Source organism: Scedosporium apiospermum (assembly GCF_000732125.1).
Source record: "Scedosporium apiospermum strain IHEM 14462 chromosome Unknown SEQ_SAPIO_0098, whole genome shotgun sequence".
NCBI classification, from domain to species: Eukaryota; Fungi; Ascomycota; class Sordariomycetes; order Microascales; family Microascaceae; genus Scedosporium; species Scedosporium apiospermum.
In genome coordinates, this window is record NW_015971799.1 from 781,186 (window position 1) to 806,732 (window position 25,547).

Consider the following 25,547-nt stretch of genomic DNA (forward strand, 5'->3'; position numbering starts at 1 on the left):
TCTTCTCGGAGTTTCCTTTTCCCTTCTCCCCCCGTCCTTGTCCCCGGTTCCTTGACTTCGTCTTGGTGGTGGTCGGAGTCTCCGAGACCGGTGGGGGCCGGAGAGCGCAGCCATCTCGACTTCATTACATAGCACTACAGAATGCGAGGGATTTGAAGATCATGAAGGTATCATCAACCAAAAGGCTCGACCAAAAAAAAAAAAGAGGGATAAAAAGAAGATCCCCGCTGCCCCACCCGTTGCTTGCTTTTCCTCTCTGCTACTTCGTCCAAAGTAACTTCTTACACAGATTATTGATGCTTCTTACTTTCCGCCGTCTCTCGACTGGCTCCTCCTATCTCCTATCAGCGACGCCCAATGTGCATTGTGCGGAGTAGACTACGTTAGACGCATTCAACGGCGGGGGCACGTGCCAGTGGTTGCAAGGCATCCTCTCCAGCTAGGGATCCAATGGAGTCTTCAACATGGCTCTACAACATGTACTTTGTGTGCTACCGGAAGGAAAAAAATGAAGAAATTGAGCATGACACTAGGGCCCATGAGTACCGAGCTTAGGAGGCAATGAGGCACGGGGCCAAAGGAACTGGAGAAGAGGAGGGGTAGAAGAACCACATCTCGGAAGGCTTTGAGATAATAAAACGACGAGGAGATCAACGGCTGAGAGCCGCTGTTATCCGGAGGTACCTCATTTTGCCCAGCCCGAGTTCTTGCTAAGATCAATCAATGATCAGTGATCAAATCGTTTCAATCCTGCCTATCATCTGTCAAACATGTTTGCTGATAACCTCTCTCGTGATCAGAAATGTCTACGTAGTATTAACTGAGGCGGCTGGAGATAGAGTGTGGAGCTTAATTATGCCAGGAAATAGGCCGAAAGGCCCGTGCTGTCAACTGCGTCAAGCCTTGAAAGTTTTCGTTACGGCGGAGAGATCCGCGCCCAGGATCAGAGGTATCCCGAGTCCTCTTTGTGTTTGTCAGTTATCAAGAAAACAGAAGCATCATGGATGCAGATGCGCTATGGAATGTTTCGCCTGATACCAACACGCTGGGATTTCCTTGCTTGCCAGCCAATGGAAGTTACTGATCATCCACACTTTTGCTGGAGTCGACCCCGGCCAAGTAACCCCCACCCCCGCCCTAAGACATCAGATTCTTTGCACTGCATTTTACGACGAAGTACGAAGTACGGTGTTGTTGTTATGAACTTGAGGTTACCTACATCAATACTCCAATTTCGTAGTATTTTGTTAGCAATACTACACTACTCTACGCTACTTGTACTTCGTAGTGTGTTTGTCGGAATGGGGCTGCAGGCTAAAAGTCCCTAATGATACCCAAAAAGGACGCGATCAAGGGCACATTGTAACATACCTAGAGGCTCGAAGCCTAGCGCAGAAATTTTCATCCTCAACCCGAACAGACTGGTTCACGATGGCTGGCGAGGGAGGCTGGTGCGTTGTTAACCACTCAATCCACTCAAACTCAACATTGAGTGCTTATTTAGTGTACCCCTAGTGTTGTGCAGATTGATGGACAATTCGCTAGAATCAATATTAATGATGGTGTTTCCAATTGTAGCACTACGGAGTACTCAGAGTTGTGAACTACTCTATACTCTCTTCGAAGTGCACTCTCAGCTCCGTCAATCCATGCCTTTTACCTTCGAAAGAAGTGTCGAGGAGTTGGCTAAGCTCTTGATTGAGGCGACATGAATGTAGTTTATCAAACGCAATACGCCTGGCAATGCCAACATGTACCGTCGCCCCGTGTGCTTCGTCTTGTAATACTTCTGACAACCACAATCGACAGTGCCGACGCCCGTCCTCCACACATTGGAGCCAAACCGCCTGCAGATGCAGATTCTTTCTTGTCAAACTCCGTCGGCTCTTGGGAGCGTCCTCGGTGCACAGCTGCAGTTTAGTGCCATCAACCGGCCCCACCACCACTTTGTACACTAGAAGTAACGAAGTACCGAGGTATATTCCAGGTTGCTGGAGGGCAGAAAAGAGGCCCAGATTGGAGAAGAATGCTACTTTAGCCCCAATGCCCAAAGTACACTACAGGGAAAAAAAGGCATGACCCGGCACTGGGTAACTGGGTGACATCTTTGATCAAAAATGGCTGGGTACGAACGTGGATCAAATTGGCGGGAGAATCCATGTAAGTACCAAATGTCTGGTTCCCTTGTCCCAGACTTTCTCTTCATCAAGACCCGGCGCAGTGCAGGGTTGACAGATTAAAGTCCCAGCGCTCGGTCCCGGGCGCCCCGTCTTTTGCGGTTGATGCTTGTTAGTTGATACTTACTAGGGCAGATGAAGCATCCAAAATTCCCTTCATTATTACCAAGTCGTGCGAGAACTCACGAAGTAGTGTACTCTATCTTACCCTTTGTATCGCTCAGGCCCTTGTTTCCACGATACTTCTACAGGGTATGGTACTTCGCGGCTTCCTCGATGTTCCATTACTTCCAAGTTCCCGGCTTGCGTCGAAAATCTTAAAATTTTCTCTTCACGGCTGCCAAACAACCAGCCTCTCGAGCCGTGAGCCGTGAGCCGTGAATCGACTCTTGCCGTCTCACCGCTCGCCTCTTCCCACACACCAAAAGAACTTGTCCAACAAACACACGCAAACACACAGGCATTTCGCCCAGCTCCGACTCTCCAATCGATATCGGGATTGTGCCGCCAGTTTAAACACCTTCTGTGTGTTGTGCTGTTGTTCCAAGCCCTGTCCAAGCCTATCACCAATACAAATACATCAATTTTTTTTGTGTTTGTTGCTGTGCGTTGCCCATGCGCGTCTCCTCGTTGGCATCATCTCTCCCTTGTTCTCGGCTCACTTGACCTTGATTTTTTTTCTTCTTTTCTTTTTCTAGCTTTTGACCACTCTTTCTTTCTTTTTTTTTCTTAGTATTTTTCTTCCTTCTTTTAGCCTCTCTATTCTTTTTGTTCTTCTCCCACTCGTCTGCTTCCTTCTCGAGGCGTCTTTAACTTTTCTATCCCCTTCGTCCATTCTCTCTACTTCTTATTCCTCTCCGATACCCCTGCTCGATTTTTTGTTCTTCGTCGGCGGACGCGCTGGCCCCCACAGTCGGACGCATGTAGGTCACGGACAGACACTTTCACGCCTCGACCGAAAAAAAAATTCCTGTCCAATTTCTTCAAAAAAAAGAGAGGACAATTCCAGTCTTTACTTGGCTACGCAAGCCCTAAGTCAGGATCAGGTCTTTTCTTGCGCCATGCGCATACGAATCGAACTTTGTTCCTTTCGTTTCGCCTAGTCCGCTCCACTCCATCTCCATCTTCACACAGCTAAAGCAGCGATGGATGACGCCACGAGGCTGATCATTGACCTCCAAGCCAAACTCGCCGAGCTCGACAACAAGGTCGCCGCGTACCGACAAGACCTGGCAGACGAGTTCAACCGATACTCGCAAGAGTTGCTGACCAATTTGGATCCCGCCGTGTCTGCCCGAGTCCAGGACGCCGTTGCGAATTCGCTGGGCTCGTTCTCGGCTATCAGCCCTGCACTAACAGCAGCAGGCGGCTGGGGTAGGCCATCAGCAGCGATACCGATGGAGCCGATTGACACTGTGGCGCCCACGCCAGGTCTGGCAACACCCACGCCAGCACCAGAAACACCCACCGAAGCCTCAGCGACCCCAGCGGCGGTACCGACACCAACACCACAATCACCGACGCCAACACTATTAACAACAACACCACCACCCACGACAACAGCCGGCTTCTACCGAGCTGAGTCACCACCACATCAAATTGATCAAATTGATCTTGATGCACCGAGTCCGAGTCTGATGCCTGTTTCTGCTCCTGCTGGTTCCTCCCCCCCTGTTCCTGTCGCTCATTGTCCCTCCACCTCGTCCACATTGATCAATCCCGACACCACCACGACTGGAAGTAGTAATAATATTAATACTCGTGCCTCCGACTCCACCATAACGGCAAGCGCCGCTACTCCCTCTGCTCCTGCAGCAGCACCAGCAGCCGCATCCCATTCCTCCGCCGATCACGAGGGCCCGCCTCCCACTTCCGGCTTACCTCGACCCTCGACGCCACCACCCCATCCATCACCTTCCTCCTCTTCGTCACAACCCACGCCGTCTCCCTATGACCCCCAAGGCATTGACCACATGCCCGATTCGCCAGACGACCGAGAAGCCGAGCTTCGTGGGGTTTTTACCCCTACTTTTTTGCCCCTCGTAGACGGCTCCTATAATCGTCTTAGATCACCGCCCACCCCTCCAAGGTCGAGGTCGTCACATCGCTCCATTACTCCTGCAACAATAACAAACCTCCCGACAATGGATGTTGCAGGCTCTATTGCTGCCGCCGCGGCTGCGGGCGACCTAGACGCCGTCGACAGTGCTGCCTCGAGTTCCCCCTCCTCGGTGCAATTGCTCACGAGACCCTCCCCCGGCCGCCGCGCCACGGACGATGTGTCAACCTCGTCAGCGCTCTCGAACAAGAGCGACTCGAAATCCAGGAGGAGCGCGCTTCGTCGGTCGTCGAATCCCACAAAACCTCAGAGCCCGCGACGAGTCCGCTTCGACGTCGGCGGCAACCAAGTGCTGCCCACCTCTTCACCCTCGACCAGTCTCCAGGACGTAAGGCAACATTTATCAGGCGCCAGCAGTAATTCGTACACCGTCTCGGGACTCAAAGAGGAGGCGGATCCCACCACTCCCCTCAGCGCTGCGGTTATCCTTGGCCTTTCGGATCTAGAAGCGCGCGAAGATCCCCCGCCGAAAAAAGTGTCGTCTTCCCAGGCGTTAAGGGCGCTGTCCAAGTTGCCCCTCGACTCGAGTACGGTCTGGATCCCTGTCACCCAGGATCCTGACCCGGATGCGGACGAGGAGGATGTGGTAATACCCGCTGTGGCACTGTCCAAGGCTAAGAATTCCTTGACCTCGTTACGGGAGGCGGATAAGTTCCGACGGACGCCTGGTGGGTCGGCGGCGAAGAGGCCGCCGGATCGTGTGAGGACGTTGTTGGGTGCTCCGGTGGAGCAGCGGGGCTGGCGAGAGGAGGAGGAAGACCAGGATTCGGACGATTCTTCGGACGACGATTTCCTCTCCATGGCGTCGAAATCTAAGTCTGCCAAGAGACCGCCTGCTTCTGCATCTCCCGAGCGAAAGGTCGCCCCCGCGGCCCCTCCGGAAGCGAGCGCAACTTCGACGAGTGCGAAAGAAGTATCGAAATCGACAGCTGACACTTTACCATCGGACAGTGCGCAGCGAGCGAAGGAAAGTGTGGCGGCAGAGTCTTCGGAGACGAAACAGAAATCTGCCGAGCCGACATCGAGGGACTACGAGGATTTCGATGGAGGGGATGTGTTTGATTTCGAGGTGTCGGAAGGAATGCCGAAACCCGCGCCTCCCCAGGTTTTTGAACCGGACGAGGAAGCCGAATCCGAAGCGGAAGACGAACCAGATCAACCCCGTGGCCCGCTGAATCTATACTCTACATCTCCCGCCGTGGACATCCCCCCTCCCGCTCCTCAGACTCCACAGCCATCAGCATCAGCCTCAGGACCAGCTCCGGCCCCGGCCCCGACCTCAACCCCAGCCCTAACGGCCAGGTTCCAAGTCCCCACCGTAGGCTCCTACAAAGGCCGCTCCATAACCATGCCCGTCGTCGTCAACCCCGAAGTGCACGAACGCGCGGCCGCCCTGGGCGACTTCAACACGTTTGTCGGAGGGCTCGACGGCCGCAGCGGTATGGACGATGGCGACCTGAGCAGCTTCCGCGCGAGCTTGTCCGGGCCGCTGGTGTTTTCGGGGACGCCGAGGAGTTTGACGGAGAGGTTTTTGATGGAGGAGGCTATGGGGCTGGGGGAGAGGGATAACGAGCCGGTTGTTTTGAAGTAGCGAACGCCGCAATGGCCGGCCGACAGTACCTAGTCCGGCGATTGCTCCCGGCCCTCCAAAGTCGTCTTTGCTCTTTCCTTCCAACATCTATACCTCTTATATTTCCGAGTTCTCCTCCGGATCATTACGGCAATGGAGTGGTTCTTTCCGTTCCTTCATATTTTATGTCTTTACTTTTTCTTTGTTTTCTCTGCGCATAAGCTATCTATCTAAACCGGGTCCATCACTGGGTATGGGAAAGAGGGAAGTGGGAAGTAATTCATTCATCTTTTGTTGGCAAAATATACAAAACACAGGAATTTCTTTTTTCCTTTTCCTTTTCCTTTTTTTTTCTTTTCCAAATGCAAAGAAGGGGGGATATATGGGTTTTATAGGCGCATCCTATTGGGGGTCCTCATCATTTTCTTTTTTCCCTTCATTTTCGATGTTGTTTTGTCCTCTTCATTTTACTACCCATTCACTTCTCTTTTGTTGTGTGCTTGTCATCATCATCATCATTATCATCATCATCATCATCATCCGAAACGGCTGCAGAGGTGTGCAATGGGGCGGGCATTATATCATACAAGGGGCCAAAGTACAATAAGGGTAGGGTTCATTTGAGATTTTATGTCTACGTGTCCGTTTTGAGTCTTTTATTTTTCTTTTCCCTTGTGTTTGTTTCATCTTCTATTTTTCGATCTTCTTATCCTCGAGAGGATTCCGTATGTATATATAGTTGTGAGAAGAGAAGGAGGTGTTGTATAAGTCTGGAGACTTAAGACGTCTGGGGATGGAAGTGTTTTGATAGTATCGGTTAGGAAGGACTTGATAATATAGATGTGGGTTTATCTATCTGGAGTGTCTCCCCTCCTGGGGAGTGAGCTTGGTGTATGAATTGGTGATGTATGCGTAGTACTGACATGTCTGGATGCCTCGTGATGTGTCTTGATATTGATGTGTTTCGGTGAGCACGTGTACTTTCTCCCTCCTTGTCGAGGGCGGCAATTGGGAATCTCGGTAAATGTTACTTTGAAGAATGTGATGAATACTTCAGATAGTACGCCTGGTGTCACCCGGAATATTGAGCACCCGGTCTTGTCCCGGGACTTTGGGAGGCGAACATCGAATAGAATGCCGAGGCTTCCCATACGCGTACATTGTAAACTATTAAAAGAACCGGAACACGGAAAGTGGACTGAGGTGAGAAGTGACAGAAAAAAAAATCAATGGAGAGTGACCTCTGTACCTTTGAACAGTGAAAGCTGCCAGTTGTCGGCGACTCAAATGTTCAATTGTTAGTGGACAATCGCTGCGTGCGACGTTTTGTCCCTGGGCGCCGTGCAGTGGGAAGTACCTTGTATCCTGGGGTCTGGACCTTGCTTAGAAACTTTTTCCTTTTGATTGAGCCGCATTTGGATTTGACCCGAGACCAAGCTTGCCACCGCGAACGAGTCGACGACGAACAAATTGAACAATACCCCAACGACAGAAAGCAAAAATACAAAATTCAACGCCCGATAAACTTACGCATAGAGACGATTCAATATTCTGTGTGCGCAAAAGAAAAGCTATATTAATTTCAAGACATCCGTCACAATGGGAGGAGTCAATCTTGAAGTCTTCAGGGTACATCAGACCACTTTACCACCCACCACCGCACACCAACACCAACAGCAGCAACTGCACCTTCCCCTTCTCTTCTACGCAACCACCAGGCTGACCATTTGCGAAAATTGAATAGTTCGGCGTATACCTCATGTTCCCCATCGGATTCATGTACTACTTCGGCACGAACCTCGACAGCCGCTTCGCCGTGGAGGGATTCTGGCCCAAGGCGGAGGAGACGAACAAGGTGCCGCATTCGAGGGACGAGATCAAGGCCGAGTATGAGAAGATTGTGGCGAGGCAGAGGGTTTTGATGGAGAGGAGGGCCATGCAGCAGGCGGCGAGGAGGGACGATGGAGGCGAGGAGTAAGGAATCGAACAGCACACACACCGCGGGCCATACACTCCCTTTCCGAACGACTTGGTGAAGACGATACCGGACGAAGGAGGAAGCCTGCGGTGATAAAGAAGCGAATGAGAGGGAAGAGAAGAATGTCAACAAATAATCTCTCGGCGGGAAATGCCATCGGCGAGGAGAAACAACCCCCCGTGTTGTACGATTACGGCATTGCGAAGAAGGAAGGGGATCGGCACGTCTCGTGGCGCTTTTAGATACAGGCGTTCATATGTTTGGCGCTTGCTGTTCTGATTTGGGAAATCAAGTCTGGGACATTCTCTCCCCTCTTTTCATCATGGTGGATATTTCATTCGCTTGTATAGTATGTATATAATGTACATGGGATATATTGTTTTTGTAAGGTCTAGGATTCTATGATGCACATCTATGGAACAAAGGGATAAGAAAAAGAGATAAAATGAAGAAGAAAACCAGGTATTTGTACACATATTCATAAACCCTCCTCAAACATGAGTCTTTTCTCCTTCATCAAGGCAGAATCAAGCTATCCTGCACCTTCGCCCACGCTTCATCCGAAATCCCTCCCTTCTCAGCATTGATAAACGTCCCCACAACCTCCGGGAAATCCTCCAACGCCTCCAAAAACTTGCCCAACTCCTCCGCAACGGCCCCATCCTCCACCGCAACCCTCATATCCTCCTTGGCCCTCCAAACCAAATCCACCCCCTTCGGCTCAACCCCCAACCTCTCCCTCACAACCTGCGCAACGCTCCCCGTCTCCCCCGCAACAGTCCACACGACAACTTCTTCCTCATCTTCCTCCCCCTCCACATCCAACACACCCTCCTCCTCCAACACAGCACCCATCACCTCCTCCTCCCACTCCGCCAGCGCCGTTCCCTCGTCCTTCTTCTCAAGCACGATCCGTCCGCACTGCTCAAAGTAGAACAGCGTAGACCCGGGCTTCCCTCCCGCCTTCTTCACGAGACGGTTGAGCTCCTGCAGACTCCGCAGCCGGCTGTCCGTTTCGACGTCGAGGATGAGGGCGACGTTGCCCGGCATGACGGCCTCGACGGTCATTTTTTCGAGTGCGTCGCCTGAGAGAGAACGCGCTTGGCCGCGGGCTATGGCGCGCTCGATGAAGGCGGAGGTTACGTTGGCGGCTTTGGCGGCTGCTATGGCGGCGGCGAGGGCGGGGTTGTCGTTTTTGTAGTTGGGGCCGCCTTCTGTTGGTAGGGGAGAGTTCAAGAGTTAATTCGGGGTGAGTTATGAGGGAAGATTTTATTTTATTTATTTACAAAAAATTGGAGGATTAAGCGAGTTGTGTAAGTGAGGGTAAGGGGGATGAGAGAGGTTGTGAGAGACTATTTACTACGAAGAGGAGTGGTACATACTTCTAGTGGCGTCGGTTATGGCTTTCGCAAGGCCAATGTTTTGCGTGCTCCGTCTGCGGTCGGCGGCACCTTTCTCGTGTCGAATCTTGGACCACTTATTGTGACCGGCATTGAGGTATGAGGTGGTTGTGATGTTGCGGATGCTTGGCGCGCATTGAGAGAGGATGAGCCGGGCGGGAGACCGCGCAAGCAGGGATGGGGGGAAGGCCATTGATGTTGGCTAGTATGGGTGTCTCCGAGGGAGCCCTTTCAGGTATATTACAAGACAGGGCAATGGACCGGAGAGGGGAATCTCTTTGGATGTAAGTAAACCGGGGGTTGCAAATTCGCGATCTTGATGCTCCGATTTTTGAGAGATGAAATGAGTTTCTTTCCATCGGCTGGCACCAGTTGGCAACGGGCAGAACCACCGACCCCATTTCCCACAACAGCTTTTTTACTTTTTTACACGATTGAAACATGGTCGGAGTCTCAACCAGCATCCAGATTCGAGATGTTTCCCTTTCTCTATGGCCAAATGGTTAAGGCGTCCGACTGTTACCCACTCTCGTAGCGGAAAATCGGAAGATTCCAAGTTCGACCCTTGGTAGGGAAGTTCATTTTTCTTTTTTCGGGTCACATTTTACAGTCGCATTTAACTTCCCGGCGTGATTCTGGTGTTATTTTTGATCGTAACAGCTCCTTGTTCCATTTATATGGTGTGTCTTCTACGACATATTCGAGAATTTTTTTCCACAGGCAATGATTATAATCGTGCCGCAACCGAAAGCGCATACCCAATCATAGCGAATCGTTCCGCGATGTCTTCCTGCCGATCTGACGGCCTCGAGAGTACCATATCCGCAAAGGCAGGCGTCGACTGCGCCGGGAGGACAGCCTGCTCAAACCCAGGAGAGTAAACTCCCGCATAGCCCCAATCAACGAGCCACACTTTCCCTTGAGCGTCGAGGATGAGGTTTCGCGGCGCTACATCCTGATGGGCGAGCACTACGCTGCTGAATCTAAACCTGGGTGCGCTTTTAGGCAGCTGTTTAAACATTATGCAGACGTCAATCTTGTGATTGCACCAATCTTCGAGCTCCTGCAACGTCGCGAAGGGCCCGGCGCCGTGGTCTGTGAACCAAGGTCCCTAGAACTTGCGTCCTTACATGAATAGGTCCCGGCGGAAGGTCAAGGGGCGTCTTTTGCATAGCCTCGATCATAGTGATACAGTTTTGGTGCGGTGAAGAGCAGTTGTGGGAGCTCTTCGTCAGATATTGACGATAGGTCGAGCTCATCTAGTGGCAACGACGCACTATCGTCCCTGGCTTTAGGCTACGACGTTGGTTTCGTTAGCATGTCGGGAGATTCAAGAATAGAATACGGGTTCATTTACATATTTATACGGCTGAAGAAATCCACTCTTCAGAGTCTCTGCCGCAAGTACACCTGGTAGATTTACATATTGTTTCAGTGTTGCGGGGTCCCGGGGGCTTGTCGGAGTCCTTGGTCGAACTTTGGCAATCTTCGATGATAGGGATCCCATGCCGAGGTGTACATGGATTGAGGGGCGGAGGGAAAGGGCCCTCGTTCTTGTGTGTTGAGTCTCCGTCCTGAGTGCCCGATATAACGCCTGCTCATCTGTGAAAGCAGATGCTTGACGCCTGCGAGTATGGGAAGAATTCTGAAATAGACAGCCGTAGGAAGCCTGATATGACCCCGTTAATAAATCATCGCCCATTCTCTCTCCCATCAGTTAAATGGTGCTTGAGTCTGTGTTTGGTTCGTCACTCCAAAAGGTTACAGCTGGAGTGTGTTTGACGTTACACAACGTTTGGGTAGGGCCTTATATACTAGAGCGGAATACCGGGCTTGACGACGCCATTTTCCTTTCCTTTCAGCAGGGTTGCACTCGTTGGATTGATCAATGATATTGACTTGATCTTAACAGCGGAGTCTGCCTCTCTATGCATTGATCTGTAATATTATGTACTTTTATTCTCTCCAATATAATGCCATGTCCTTTTTCGCTTATGTTACTTCATTCTAATGTTCTCTCTCTTCCTTTACAAAAGCTAATTCCAGGCCTCACCACTGAGGCGAGACACGACACGACCGTTTGTTTTCTGTTTTGTTTTGTTCATTCTGTTCGAGAATGTGCTGGTGGTGTTTCGGAGAATTTCGTTCGATATCACTGATCCTAAACTGAGAGTCAACAGCCAGGCAACGGTCGAGAAAGTTCTTGGGTTTGGTAGTCCATTGGATGCCGTGTTTCCGGTGCAGTGGTACTCAACGACACTATTAGGCACCCATGGTTTTCTGAACATAGGGGCCGCCTCATGGATCAATTGATTTCATACCGTTTAATTCCGTTTGATCGCGTGCAACCCACTTCCAACGTCTGCTTCAACCACGCGCCCGAGATGCTGAGTTTTTCCCAACTCAACCTCATCTCACACAGCATATTTCCAACATGGGATTCTCATCCGTCCTCTGGTTCCTTCTCCTCCCCGTCCGGATTCCCTTTCGGCTTTTCCGCTGGTGGCTACGCTTCCTGTGGCGTCCAGTCCGGTTCCAATGGATTCTAATTCCCTGGCGCATCATCCTCGTCGCCCTAGCCCTTATCGGTCTACCTTCCGTCCTCGTGGGCCTAGTGGAGGGCATCTTCTTCCACACCTACATGGACTTCGTGTTCAACGTGTCCATCGAGCACTTTAAACAAAACGTAGCAACCTGCCAGTGGATGAACTCGCACTCCGTCTTTGGAGCCCCGGAGATCCTCGAAGCGGCTTTCGCGCCCTTCCATGTCGCTCAGATCCGCGAGCCGATAGAATGGTGGGAAAAGCTCGGTCTCAAGCGCTTTGATATTCCCAGCTTCGAGGAGGTAACCCCGGAGAACGACGTCCCCGCCGACCAGTTTGCGCGGCTGGACAGCTTGTACAGGAGGGTCCCGTGGAGCATGAAACCGAAGGAACCGTGGCACCACTGGATCTTTGCGTCGGGAAATTACCTCCATCTGGAGAATGCGCTTTTCGACGAGTGGGACAAGGCCTTTAACGAGCTGCTGCAGTATCACTATGCGAATCCCGCCGCGCACAACGCCACTTTCCAGTACGTCGCCTGTCCCCGAAGCTTCCTCTGCGACATCTGGAAGGTGCGCGGCCCGAGCCTAGTACACTTCACTACGGAAGTGCCACCACCCCCGGAGGAAGGGGAAGTCCCCTACGACCTGCCGGAGAGGCCGGTCGTTCCCGGCTACGACCCCGTGTACGTCAGGGTCTTTGAATTCCCGCGGATCGACTACTGGGAGAAATCTCTGCACCTCCCGCGAGATGTATTCCCCAGCTACTTCAACCAACTCCGGAGCGTGACCTCCAACCCCGGCGTCTGGATGACGGAGCCGGTCCACACCGACATGAAGCAAATCCTGTACCGCTTGTTTGAGCTCAGCGACGAGAAAAGGATAGAGCACCGCAAAACGTTCGGACGCCTCCGAGACCTCGAAGACTGGGTCTGGGACCAGATTGTCTGGATCGATCCCGCCGGGGACGATACGCTCATGGGCTACTACACCGCGGTCACGCGCATGGCCGCGCTTCTCGCATCATTCAGCGCCAAGCTGGTCTTTGTGCGCGGGGCGGAGTTGTTCTCGGCGTTCTTTGGGGTGTCAAAGGAGGATGACCTGGCTCGGCTGAAGAGGGAAGCTGAGGCCCAGGGTAACGAGCAGCAGGACAGAGCTCCTGGGAAGGGTTTTGAGGATATGTTTTGGGAGGCTTTGGGAGAGGTTATGGAGGAGATGGTTGCGAATATGTCCGAGTCCGATTTGGAGCTTGTTGCGCAGATGTTGGCTGAAAATAGGACGGGGGCGAAAAGGACGGGTTATGGGGATGACGATGATCAATATTCGATGACCCCAGAGCCTATTCTATGGTAAATACCCATGGATTTGTACGATAGATGTGGACGGCTAGACTGTATATTGTAATGTATGGATGGAGAACGGCTTTGGAAAGGGTCCCATGAAGAGTACTTCAATGTCAACGGAATATCAATGAGACTACTGCTACCAAAGTATCAACCAATGGTGGCGTACGTGTAGATACAATTTACCCTCAAGTTCTCGAACTCATACATCGCCAACGCCCCCAAAATGTAAACACCAACCAGGTGGCGTCCAGCGCCCATCCAGCCTAGATATCGAAACCGAACCCGTCGAGTTCTCTCCAGAACGGAGAGTAGTCTCATTTCTTTAGCTTGTTTCTCGGGCGGGGAACAACCTCCTCGTCGCTATAAACACGGAATGTCATCACCCTTTTGCCCTTCTTAAACAGACGCGCAGCCACATGAAGACGATGACCGTCGCCGCTAGGATGGGGTCTTCCTCTACGAGATTTTCAGCAGAGATTCGCAGGATGCTGAAAAGAGAGAGGGAAGTGGGAACTTACTGAAACTCGACCACATCCACCTCCGCCCATCTGGGGTCATCTTCAATCGTGCGTTCAATGGCATTCTCATACATTGCCACTGGTGTCGTGCCCTTCCAGACGTATTGGCGAGTCTTCGAAGCCCTGGCCGAGTGATTTTGGCGTGGAGAGGAACTTGGTACGCGCAGCGATGGTAGAGGCTGCGAAGCTGGTCCAGAAGCGAATGTTGGAAGCGCAGATCTCTGGATCGGAGAGGCCCTGGTGCGTGGAACGAGTAGCCTAGGCGAACGGATGGGCGTTCGTCTTCGAAAGGGGAGACGGATAAGACGGGATCTGGGCATCTTTGACTGTCGTATGGGAGCTTCTTTGCTGTGCTGGCGAGTTGCCATAGAGGAATCGAGGGTCAGTCGGACTCCAAGCCATGTTGTAGTCTCGTTCTCCCGGAGTTATTTATACAAGACTAGGTGACTGCAAGGCAAACAAAGTAGGCGGTCTTCGATCTCCCAGCCCGGCCATGTTGGCACAAGATGGTGTGTGGTTTGAGACCAGGAGGTAAGGAGGTAGGAGAGACGAGACGCTCCGTTTGAGTGTACGGAGACATTCTCTGGCCTGATAGGATAAACACTCAGCGCTTTGAGAGTGAGGAAAACAGCTTGCAACCCTCATCACGATTGCGACAACATAGATAGCCCAGTTGTGATTGAGAAAGTCAACGGGGGCCTATGGAACAACAGAGATGGAGGGGGTAATTGGACAGTATCATTGAATGTTGTTGTTTTGTTGTCTCGGGGAGGTGCCATCTCTGCTGGCGCTATGGACTTGCATTCATGCTGAGCCTCCGAGGGTTGGTGATACTGCATAAGAACCCCGCCCAATGAGATGAAATAGTGTATTACTGTTACTATTCCCGGATGCGCATGAAACTGTTACTGCAAGCCCTGCGGACGCAGAGGTGGTAGGTGAGAGGTGGGTGGAAGAAAACACCAACCTCCTGGATTTTTGGTAAATCCTGCCACTGGTTAAACCGGCCCACCTGATTATCCTCGGAATTGGGATCACCATTCCGGACTACGTCGGCCGGATTATCGGGGCAGACGACTGGAGCTCGCACACTCAGCGCCGAGACGGAGCCCGCCCAGTGCAACCGACTCCACATCCGCACCGGGATTTAATACTCTAGGCATACAATTTTCCTACTTTCATTTATTTTACAAACTCGTGCACTCCCCACCGGAGGTAGATGATGCAGCACTAGATTCCCGGCTTATAATGAGGGGTATTAAGGCCCTTTATCTGCGTGATGAGTACGTGAGTTCAGAGTAAGCCAAGCCCAGCCGCCAAGCTTCCGAGGATTCCAAAAAGGAAACACAACCAAACTTCCATCCCGTGGAGGGGGAAGACGCGTCACAACCGATCTCTCTCCTTTTCTTTCCCTTCTTTCCCATCAATTCGTGCAGGGCAATTCTCATCAAATTGCCTACTTAAAACTGATGATGTCTCCCAAATTGAATTTCAGCCGCACCTTCGCGGCGCTTCTTCTCATTCTTGCCTCCCCCGCCTCGGCCCAAAGCTGCGATGTTACAGCCATTACGCCCGACTACAAGGCCGCGGTGGCGCACGGTGGCTGGGAGTATCGGATCATCGCCAACGGGCTGAGGAGGCCGAGGGGCATCGTCGTCGATAGCAGCGGGGCTCTGCTGGTTGTTGATTCGGGGAGTGGGATTAAGAGGATTGTGTTGGAGGATCGGGGAGGGACTTGTTTTGCTGTGAGGGAGCAGACGACGCTGGTTGGGCTTTCTGAGGTATGTTTTATGGCTGTTCGAGATTCATGCGTATATTACGCTGCAAACCAGTTATTGCTGTGTCTTATATCATTTTATTCCATTTTCTGTCTCATTTTGCTAAGATCTTTCGAACCCAAGTTGAACCATGGCATCGCACTGGATAGCCAAAATGGCATCCTCTACGCATCCAGCTCAGATAAGGTCTACTCATGGGCCTACAACGCCTCAGCTGGCACCGTGAGCCAATCTCGTAACACGGTAGTAGAGGGTATGGACAACTCCGGCCACACCACACGCACTCTCCTCCTCTCCGCCAAGGTCCCCGGCACTCTCCTCGTCTCCCGCGGCAGCGACGGCAACGTCGACGAAGAAGCCAAGGACATCTCATCAGGCCACTGCCAAATCAAAGCCTTCAACCTCAGCAGCACCGCCCAAGACTTTACGTCCTCCGGCACAATCCTCGGCTGGGGTCTGCGAAACTCCGTCGGCGTCGCCGAGGACCCCGTCACGGGCGGCATCTGGAGCGTCGAGAACTCCGTCGACCAGTTGAGGCGGAACGGTCGCGACATTCACCAGGATAACCCCGGCGAGGAGATGAATTTCCACGGCTATCTGAACGGGACTTCTACGGAGGAGTCGGGGGGTAATTTCGGGTATCCGAGCTGCTTTGCGCTGTGGTCTACGGAGAATTTCCCTGATCGTGGGGATCTGAAGACGGGGGATCAGTTTGCGCCGTCGGCGGGGGATGGGGTGGATGATGGGACGTGTAACAGTGATTTTGTAGCGCCAAGGATTACGTTCCAGGCGCATACTGCGCCGTTGGATATCAAGTTTGCGGAGGATGGGTCGGAGGCCATCGTCTCGTTTCACGGAAGCTGTAAGAGCCTCTTCTTTCTTCTTCTTCTTTTTTTGCCCGCACCAAGTGTAAAATGGCAGATTCTACTGCATCCAGAGCTAACCGATTTCTAGGGAACCGAGATAATCCAGTTGGCTACGCGGTATCGAGCATTCCCTTTAAAGACGGTCAGCCCGTCGCGGCATCCGATAGCACGAGCGCCGCAGAGGCTATCCTGTCGAACGCGGATTTGGGTGACTGTCCTGGGAATTGCTTCCGGCCTGTTGGACTTGCGTGGGGGAGCGATGGGAGGCTCTTCATGACTTCTGATGCGACGGGGGAGATTTACGTGTTGCAGAAGACGGGGGCGACTGGTTCTTCTGGGGATGATGAGAATAGTGCTAATCATGTTAAGGGGAGGTCATGGTTTGCTTTGATTCCTGTGGGCATCTTGGCTTTGGCTCTGTTGTAAAGCTGGCTTGAGGAGGAGGGGAAGTGAGAGAAGCGAGATTGCAGGTGAAGGAATAAGTGCCTGGTGTCCTGGGTTCTACGACGAGGTATTAATGAGGTTAAGAGTACATTGATTTGATGATGTAAGATCAATTATCTTAGGAGTCACTATTGCCTTCTATTCTGTTGCCTGATCTCCTGTGTTGAGGAAACGATTTATGAAGCGTTTTATTTCCAGCCTCCCCGCCGGATGCTACGAACTGTTCATCAAGATCACTCTTGGCGGATGAGAATTAATAACTTTGCAATTGAGCAATTGCAGCATTGACGGACAATTGATGATTGGCAGCTAGGCGGCTCTGAAGTCTTAACACGGGACAATTATACCTGTGCAGACGCAGATGCTCCCAACATTTCATTTCCTGACGCCAGCCAAAGTACATTGTACATTGTATGTTGTACCTTTTTTTCCTCGACGCACGATTTTGATTTTGCTGTGTGGCAGCAGCTGCCGCTGATCAAGTTAGTGCAAGTCGAGTCCATCACTACACACCTCCATCTCCATCTCCATCTACATCCCCTGACTCTCATTACACCTTCACTTGGCATCGCGACCTTCCCAACCCGAGTGCAAGGCCTCGAATCTACCCAATAATACGAATCGTACCATCTCTCGACCTCCTCTCCGAGTCCATGACTGTCCCTCCCAAACTCGAAACCTCACCTCGACCTACCCCCTAAATCAAACACCCCAATGACGGAGTCGGGCACCTCGAACCTACCCGCGGGAAGCTTCCCTACCTCGCTGACTGCCGCCTCATCCACGGGCAACCCCGAGCTCGACCTCCCGAAGCTCCAGTCCCTGCCCCCAGAGCAGCAGGAGCTCTTCCTCCTAACCTTCGTCACCAACCTCAGCAAGCACGTCCACTCGCTCTCGCCTGACGACTGCACCGCCCAGCAGTTCTACCTCAAGAAGGAGATCTTCCAGATCCTCAACCTCCCCTCGCCCCAACCCTCCCGCGTCATACGAAACAATCTCGGTAGATGTCTGGCCTACGTCTTTTCCAGGGGCGACAGGAAGCTTCTCTTCGAAACCATCAATGAGCTCGTGGCTATTGTTGCCGGCGGCAAGCCCAAGTCCGATGCCGACCTGCGCGCGAAACATGCCGCCGTGTGCTGTCTCGGAGATGTCTTCGCCGCAGCCGGCGACAGCGCCATTGGTCTGCATCAGCTGTCGTGTACCAGTCTCATCAAGCTCTTGAAGTCGTCGCAGAACAATGCGGGACTTCGCGCCGCCGTCCTCGGGGCGCTGGGCAAGATTGCGGGGATGGTGGGCAGCAGTCTCGATGAGGGCATTGCTCGCGATATGTGGAAGCAGGCGAGGAACCATGCTGCTGGTGACAAGGCCTGGCTAGTCGTCGTGTCTTCGTGTCGCTGCCTAAAGAGCCTGGTCAAGAATACGCCGTACTTCCTCAACTCGAACGACTATGACAAGCTCGAGACGGCCATCTTCAAGGCCATCGATTCGCCGTCGCCTCAAGTGAGACACGCTGCTGCTGATTGCTTCGCCGAGGCTCTTGTCCAGAGCTTCTCCGATTTACCTCCCGCTACGGAGGCGCCTAAGCTGAAGAGGTCCAAGTCCAAGGCTATCAAGAGAACCCCGACGGGCCTCGTCGACGAAGATGATATTCCGTCGAGACCGCAGAGTCCTGCTCCGTCTGGAAAGTCGCGCATCTTGACGTATTCCTTCACCGAAGTACTGGAGATTCTCTCGAACCGCTACGTCCGATCTTCCACTTCGAACCGTGCGCGTGCCGGAATTGGTGTATGCTACGGCAAGCTCTTGCGGAGGCTTGGCGAGAAGGCCGTGGAGTCGAATTACCTCTCTCTCGTGGAGAACCTGGCCGTGGAGATCTTGGGCCACAATACCATTGCCAACAACCGGTACCGCTTGCTGATTTCGCGACGCATAGTTGAGGTCGTCCTCCACGATATTGTCGGCCACAAGGTGCTGGGAGAAGCTGGTCAGATTCAGGCTGCTACAGCCTTGATTAACAACATTCTCAAGAATTACCCACAGGCCCTGCCAGAACGACCCGAGCCTGCCAAGAACACGCTTACCACGGCCCTCGGAGCCCTCGCTTCCCTCATCAAAGCTCTCGGATCGGCCGCCAACAACTTTGCAGACATCTGTCGCGATGGTCTCCTCCAAGTCTTGCAGCATCCCAGCTACGCCGTCCAGGTCTACGCCTCGTCTTGCATGAAAACTTTTGTCCTTGCTTGCCCCCAGCAGCTGCTCCAATGCCTTACTATCTGTATGAATAGTTTAAGCCGAGAATTGACTCACCTCGGCACCGGGCGTAGTTCTCCCCGTCGATGTATCGGCTTTGCCCACGGATTGGCGGCAACTCTTAGTGCGAGCCCCTCGCGGCCGCTCTACGGATCGGTTGACGTCAATAGCCGGGTGCTCACCATGGCCACTAACCTACTCAAATCGAGCGGGCAGTCTGAGCTTCGTGTTTCCAGTACGCAGATCCAAGTTGCTTGGATCCTCATCGGTGGACTAATGTCACTCGGGCCGAACTTTGTCAAGATTCACCTCTCTCAGCTGCTTCTACTCTGGAAGAACGCCCTGCCGAAGCCGCTCGCAAAGGATAACACGTCTACACGAAGTCTTCTCGAGGCGTCTTTCCTCGCTCACGTTCGCGAGTGCGCCCTCGGCTCCATCCTCGCCTTTCTCCAGTTCAACCAGCGCCTTCTCACCGTAGACGTCTGCAAGCGGATAGCTACGATGCTCCAGAACACCACCGCGTTCCTCAGAACCCTCCCGTCGAAGAAGACTACGGACGACATCTCGCAGCGCCTGATCCCCGCGCTGCAGCTGCAGGACATTTATATGATGGTGCAGCGCCGAGTCCTCCAGTGCTACGTCAAGCTCGTGACTACGAGTCCCGCGGGCGGTAGCGAGGCGCTTCTGCAGTCGAACTTGCTTACGCTAGCTATTTCTCTATTTGCCGATCCTGAAAATTACGGGGCTAATTCCTTGAGTTCGTCGATTGCGTCGGCCGCGGGCACCTTTGAAACCATTTGGGATATTGGTGATAACTCTGGCTTCGGCGTGGCCGGGCTTGTGCGGGGATTCGATGTCAGGAGCCTCCCTGGGCAGCATGAAAACGTGTCGGACATTCCGTCGCTGGATGATGGTAGTCCCGAGGAGTCGATCGACAAGATCCTCCTTTCGCCCGTCTGCGGTACGCTCGAGCACGACGCATCGCTTTTGTACATTGGTGACCTCGACGGAGGCCCGGCTGCTCCTCCGGACCCGCCCATGACGGAGGTTGTTAACTTGGCTATCCAGCTCTTCGCCTTCGTCTTCCCTCTTACGCCTGCTAAAGTCCAGGAGAGCATCCTCGAGCAGATCAAGACTTTCTCGTCCGCCGGTCCACTCCAGCGCGACCCTGGGAGGAAAGCAGCCATCAATGTCAACGTATCGGCTGCGATCCTCTCCACGCTTCGAGTCGCCGCCAAGGAAACGAATGCGCCCTCAGGAGACATCACCAACGTGGCGGTGGAGAGGCTGATACAGGACACCATCCGTGATATCGTCATTGACGCGGACCCTTACATTCGAAGCATGGGCTACGCAGCCATGGCCCGTCTCTGCAACGCCTGTGGGAACGCTTTCACGAACCATGAGATCAAGTATCTCGTCGACACCATCGTCATCAACCGCGAGCCGAGCGCCCGAGCCGGCTGCGCCATGGCTCTTGGCGCGATCCAGAGCAAGGTCGGCAGCATGGCGTCGGGTTACCAGCTCAAGACGATCCTCGGCATCCTCATGTCGCTCTGCAACGACCCCCACCCGACCGTGCACTACTGGGCGCTCGAGGCCCTGACGTTGGCGTCGGATGCCGCGGGCCTCAGCTTCTCGCCGTATGTGCCCAGCACGCTCGGCATGCTCGCGCAGCTCTACTCGAACGACACCCACAACGCCGAGATTGCGTCGGCGGTGTCGATGAATTTGGAGATGGAAGTTTCTACGACTGCGGTTATCGCAAGGTGCGTCGACTCGCTGATCAATGTTCTGGGACCGGATCTGCAGGACTCGACTAAGTCGAGGGAGCTCATTTTGGGCTTGGTCGGGCAGTTTCAGAACGAGGAATCGCTGCTTTTACAGAACGCTAGTCTGGCGTGCTTGGAACACTTGTCTCTTTACGCGCCTGGATACGTGGTGTTTGCAGACTATGTGAGGACGTTGCAGAAGTACCTCAGCAGCGAGGATGCCCTGCTCCGCGATGCCGCGGTTGATGGTCTTTACAACATTATGAAGCGAGATCCGCGGGACGTCATTGCAGCGGCGGAGAAGGGCTTCGTGGAGCAGCTCTGGCTCGTCCTCGACACGGAGCCATCGCACGACGGTATCCGAAACATTATCCGCAACTGGATGCGCCAGACCTGCCTTACGGAGACGGAGCTCTGGCTGCAGAGATTTCAGGCCGTCTTGAAGATGACGCGCGCGAAGGTCAAGGAAGAGCAATCCTCGAGGACGAAGAGCAAGGCCGCGATGCCCGACCTCCGCGACGAGGAAGTAGCAGGCTTCGCCGCAGCAGCCGCGGGTGGCGCGGCCAGCGACGACAAGGGCGGAGCCGAGGGCGCCGACGTGGAGCCTCTGCGCTGGCAGGTGACGACATTCGCCATGAGCTGCATGAACGACATGTTCATCATCGTGTCCAAGGACGTGGCGACCAACGGCGAGTCGGCGGGCCAGACGGCGCTGCAGAACAAGCTCGCGGACGTGGTGCGCATGGCCTTCTCCGCCTCGACGTCGGGCGTGCTCGAGCTGCGCATCTGGGGCCTCAAGATCATCGGCGCTGTGCTCAAGATGTTCGGCCGGACGCCCGACCCGGATTTCGACGAGGCCATGCTGCTGGAGCAGTACCAGGCGCAGATTAGCTCGGCGCTGACGCCCGCCTTCGCGGCCGACTCGTCGCCCGAGCTCGCCGCCGAGGCTGTCAACGTGTGCGCGAGCTTCATCTCCACGGGCATCGTCACGGATATCGACCGCATGGGCCGCATCCTCAAGACGCTCGTCACGGGGCTCGAGAACTTCTCCCAAGAATCCAACGAGAACGCCAGCATTGGCGACCTAAAAGGCCTCAGCTCCAACGCCCAGGTCATGGTCAAGATGGCCGTGTTCGCGGCGTGGGCCGAGTTGCAGGTGGCCAGTTCGGAGCAGAAGTATCTTGTGGACGTCCTGCGGCCGCACATCGCGACGCTGACGCCGCTTTGGCTCGAGTCGCTGAGGGAGTTCTCGCGGTTGAGGTTTGAGCCGGATATTTCTATGACGTTGGGACCGCCTTCGCTTTCGGGTAGTCTTGATACGATTTACGCGGCTCTCAATAGGGAGACGTTACTTAAATTCTACCAAGATTCGTGGCTTAAGCTCGTTGATGCCATCGCCTCCCTTATCGAGCAAGACAGCGAATTTGTCTTTGACGCCCTCGACGGCAAAGCCTCCACACCCCCCGCCAACGGCACTACCGCCTCATCTTCCGCCGTCGCGACTCGAGGACCCGACATCAACTACCGCGACGAGCCCGTAGCCTTCTTCTTCGTCCTCTTCGGCATCGCCTTCGAAGCCCTCGCCACGAAACCAAGCCACAGCGACTCCCTCGAGCTCCAAGAACAAACCCTCTCGATCCTCAAAGCCCTGAAAAAGATCCTCCAGCCCAGCGTGTCGGGCCACGCCATCTACCGCGACGCTGTCTTCTCCGAGACCATGGACCTCCTCGACCGGCTTGTTCTCACGGACGGCCTCGACGTGCAGGGCCACATCGTCGAGATCGCCCGCGCGCTGTGCGTCGCGCACCCTTCTGCGCGGAAGAAGGGTCAGGTCGAGGAGGAGGAGGCGGATCTTTCGGAGGACATTGAGCAGCTTTTTGAGCTGACGCGCATTATCGTCCTCGTCATCGCGGGTTTGCTTCCTAATCTTACCACCGAGGGAGGCAGTGGCGCCAGCCAGCATCAACAACAACCGAGATACCAGATGACGGAGGAGGCTATCCTCCTTATCGGCACGGCGTTGGACGCTCTCGTCGACGCAGCAGAGGTCTTCCCCTCTATTATCAAGACGGACCTACACGCGTGCATCATCCACATCTTCGCCACCATCCTCGCCACGCCTACGAAATCGTGCCAAGAACTCATCGTGCCCCAGGCTCTACCGACGCTTAAACGTTTCGTGGCGAGCATGACGAGCTCTCGCCAGCAGCTCAAACAAGCCTCAACCTCCTCGTCTGGTTCCTCCCAGACGGACGTGCAGCTGCAAGGGTGTCTGAGAAAGTTCTTGACCATCTACCTCAAGGCGCAGAGGCGCGAGGAGCAGACTTCGCTGACGTGCGTCAGGAATTGTCTACTTGCCAGCACGATTCTGTTTACGGGGGGCGCGCAGGTGGGAGGGAATTGTTTGCCTGCTACGGATGGGGTTGTGGCGAGGTATCTTGAGGAGCTGCTCGATTGTCTTACCGACCGAATGGTACGTAATTTTGACTTTTCTTTCTTTTACTTCTTTGACTACGGGGTTCTCTATCTATCCCCTGTGTGTGTGTGTGTGTGTGTGTGTGTGTGTGTGCCAGCTAACAATATTGGTTTGTGTAATCTCAGACCGCCAAAATGGCAGCAAACTGCATCCGCTCCCTCCTCCTCCAGCCCTCCCCCACGCCGGCCGACCACTCCATCGCTCGGTACCTCTTCCCCCGCCTCGTCACCTTCGTGACCAACACAGAGCCCGAAGACCCCGAGCAGGCGCGAGCCCTCGTGGCACGCACGCTTGCCAATTACGTAGGCAGCCTGCGCCAACAGCAGAATCCCCAGAGCCAGAACCGTCTCACCGCGGGCGTGACGCTCGTGGTGTCGACGCTGCTGGCGAGGGCCTCGGGAGAAGGAGAGGACGCGTACGCCGATACCAAGGCGACGCTGCTAGAGCTGGCGGCCGTGGACCAGGCGTGCTTCAGGGCGGTGGTGGGGGGCTTGAGCGAGGCGCAGAGGGGGTTCCTTGAGGGCGTGATACGCGGGGCGCAGAGGGTGGAGGGTGGGGAGAGAGGGGGTGTTGGTGGTGGTGGAAGGGGAGGACAGCCTAGCATTGCGTTGAAAATGGACTTTGGGGCGTGAGGAAAGAATGGCGGGGGGACAGCGGAGGGCGGAGAGGAGAGGAGAGGAGAGGAGGGGAGGAGGGGGAAAAGAGAGACATGAACTGTCAGTTGATGTGTTTGTGCGAGTTTGGGGGTGACACCAGGAGGATAGCATTGGTTTGTCTGCTTTGGAATAGGAGAGGGTGTGTGGAGATGATCAAATGAGATGTAACTTTGCGAGGGTGTTGGAAAATGGATGTTGGGAATAAGAAACGAGACATAGATGGTAATGAAAATGAAATATTATTAGAGGCCCGTTGGAAATGAGAGCATGACAAGAAACGATAGTTGACAAGTCGGGTTATAGTCTGGCGGTGTCGAGAAGGGAACTCCGAAGGGGGGAAGGGGACCGAGAGAGTATGGATACACAGAGCTTGCCCTACCCTTGAGCCTCACAACTTTGGACGAATCGTTGTAAGAAGCTTCACCGGGGAAAGTCGGCCCATCCCAGTCCCAAAGACCCAACGGGAAGGAGAACAAAAAGAGGTAAAAATGCAGAAAGGAAGAGAATGCATGAAGCATGAAACAAAGCCTTTGTCCAAGCTGGCTAGAACCTAAAGGCATGCCATGCCGTCTTTCCCGCAGAGAAAAAGAAGCAAACTTACACTGAGGTTATCCTATAGGTAGAGCGCAGCGCCGAATTCCAAATCCCGATTCCCCAAGGGCAGGACCCAGGACGTAGGCATCTCGCTGCCTAAAAAAGAAGAAATAGGGATGTTGGAAGAACACAATCACAGAAGAAAAGGGAGTGACCTCGAGCAACAATCAAAAAAGCACTGCTTCCCCAGAATGCAACCCAGCAGGCGAACGAAAGCTGCAACTCGATCCGAACTCATCAAATACAAATCTTTCTGCGGAATATGCTTTAAGAGGGCGACCAGGAGCAGGCTGGATGTTGACCGGTTGAAACTCAAAAAGAAAATATAGCCATGGTTTGTCCACGTCATTCCATGCTGTTGGTTGCACCGCCGTAGTTCGTACATTTGAGCTCCTGAAAGATGTTTCCTCCTCTTCGGCCAAGTACCTTATACCAAGCTCATGTTTCGCCGGCCTCCTGCAGGATCAACAGCGTCTTGACAAGGGAATAAGGAAATGTGTTGTTAGCTGCGTAGGTGTCAAGGTGTGAAGGTGTGCTGTAGGTGCAGGGTGTTGCATATCAATCAAACAGCACAGCAGTTTCACTCGGAACCAAAACGGCCGCGTTCGTAAAAGTGTAACTACTACAACTCAAATGCCCATTTGAGGAAACATGCCGGTAGCGAAAAGAGAGGTAGAGTGTGGAAGCGATGGTGATACTGAAGCCAGGGAGTGTGAAGGACGTGGAAGAGAGCGTCTAATTTTGAGGCGGTATTTGTGCAAGGTCCCAGGTCATGCTGATCCCCTCCCCCCGTCTTGGCTCGAGGGCTGACGGCGCTTGATATGTGGGCTCACAGCAGTTGGGACGCCAGCTGATAGGACGGCGGAGGCACATCTTGTGTATCCCGGATGAGATCCCCGGTGCGTTTGTATGTGAGCCGTATGTGAGCAGGGCGGACATATTGGTGTGGGTGTCCTGTCAGTTTCTCTCCTAGACAAGATCTAGCCCAAACCGTCAGCAGCAGCTTGGTGCCGCGAACTCTTCTTATTCGACGTTTGGCCTGTCGCAATTCCGCAAGATTC

General features: G+C 53.7%; 4 protein-coding genes and 2 pseudogenes across 4 annotated transcripts; 5 read left to right on the forward strand and 1 right to left on the reverse strand.

Annotated features, from left to right (window-relative positions):
• Nucleotides 1–3,322: 3,322 nt before the first annotated feature.
• SAPIO_CDS5367 lies at nt 3,323–5,887 on the forward strand (annotated as a pseudogene; the record flags this gene model as incomplete).
• A 1,578-nt stretch (nt 5,888–7,465) lies between these two features.
• On the forward strand, nt 7,466–7,844 carry SAPIO_CDS5368 (uncharacterized protein; the record flags this gene model as incomplete). The annotated part of the gene is made up of 2 exons (XM_016787707.1): nt 7,466–7,495; nt 7,611–7,844. The coding sequence occupies 2 exons, from the start codon at nt 7,466–7,468 to the stop codon at nt 7,842–7,844; spliced, it is 264 nt and encodes an 87-aa protein (XP_016642722.1).
• A 516-nt stretch (nt 7,845–8,360) lies between these two features.
• Nucleotides 8,361–9,437, reverse strand: SAPIO_CDS5369 (uncharacterized protein; the record flags this gene model as incomplete). Its single annotated transcript, XM_016787708.1, has 2 exons — nt 8,361–9,058; nt 9,227–9,437. 2 exons carry the CDS (start codon nt 9,435–9,437, stop codon nt 8,361–8,363), a joined length of 909 nt encoding a protein of 302 aa, XP_016642723.1.
• Nucleotides 9,438–11,678: 2,241 nt separating this feature from the next.
• On the forward strand, nt 11,679–13,139 carry SAPIO_CDS5370 (annotated as a pseudogene; the record flags this gene model as incomplete).
• A 1,759-nt stretch (nt 13,140–14,898) lies between these two features.
• Nucleotides 14,899–16,720, forward strand: SAPIO_CDS5371 (uncharacterized protein; the record flags this gene model as incomplete). The annotated part of the gene is made up of 4 exons (XM_016787709.1): nt 14,899–14,933; nt 15,146–15,431; nt 15,552–16,290; nt 16,383–16,720. The coding sequence occupies 4 exons, from the start codon at nt 14,899–14,901 to the stop codon at nt 16,718–16,720; spliced, it is 1,398 nt and encodes a 465-aa protein (XP_016642724.1).
• Nucleotides 16,721–17,452: 732 nt separating this feature from the next.
• On the forward strand, nt 17,453–23,868 carry SAPIO_CDS5372 (uncharacterized protein; the record flags this gene model as incomplete). Its single annotated transcript, XM_016787710.1, has 2 exons — nt 17,453–23,233; nt 23,362–23,868. 2 exons carry the CDS (start codon nt 17,453–17,455, stop codon nt 23,866–23,868), a joined length of 6,288 nt encoding a protein of 2,095 aa, XP_016642725.1.
• Nucleotides 23,869–25,547: the final 1,679 nt, after the last annotated feature.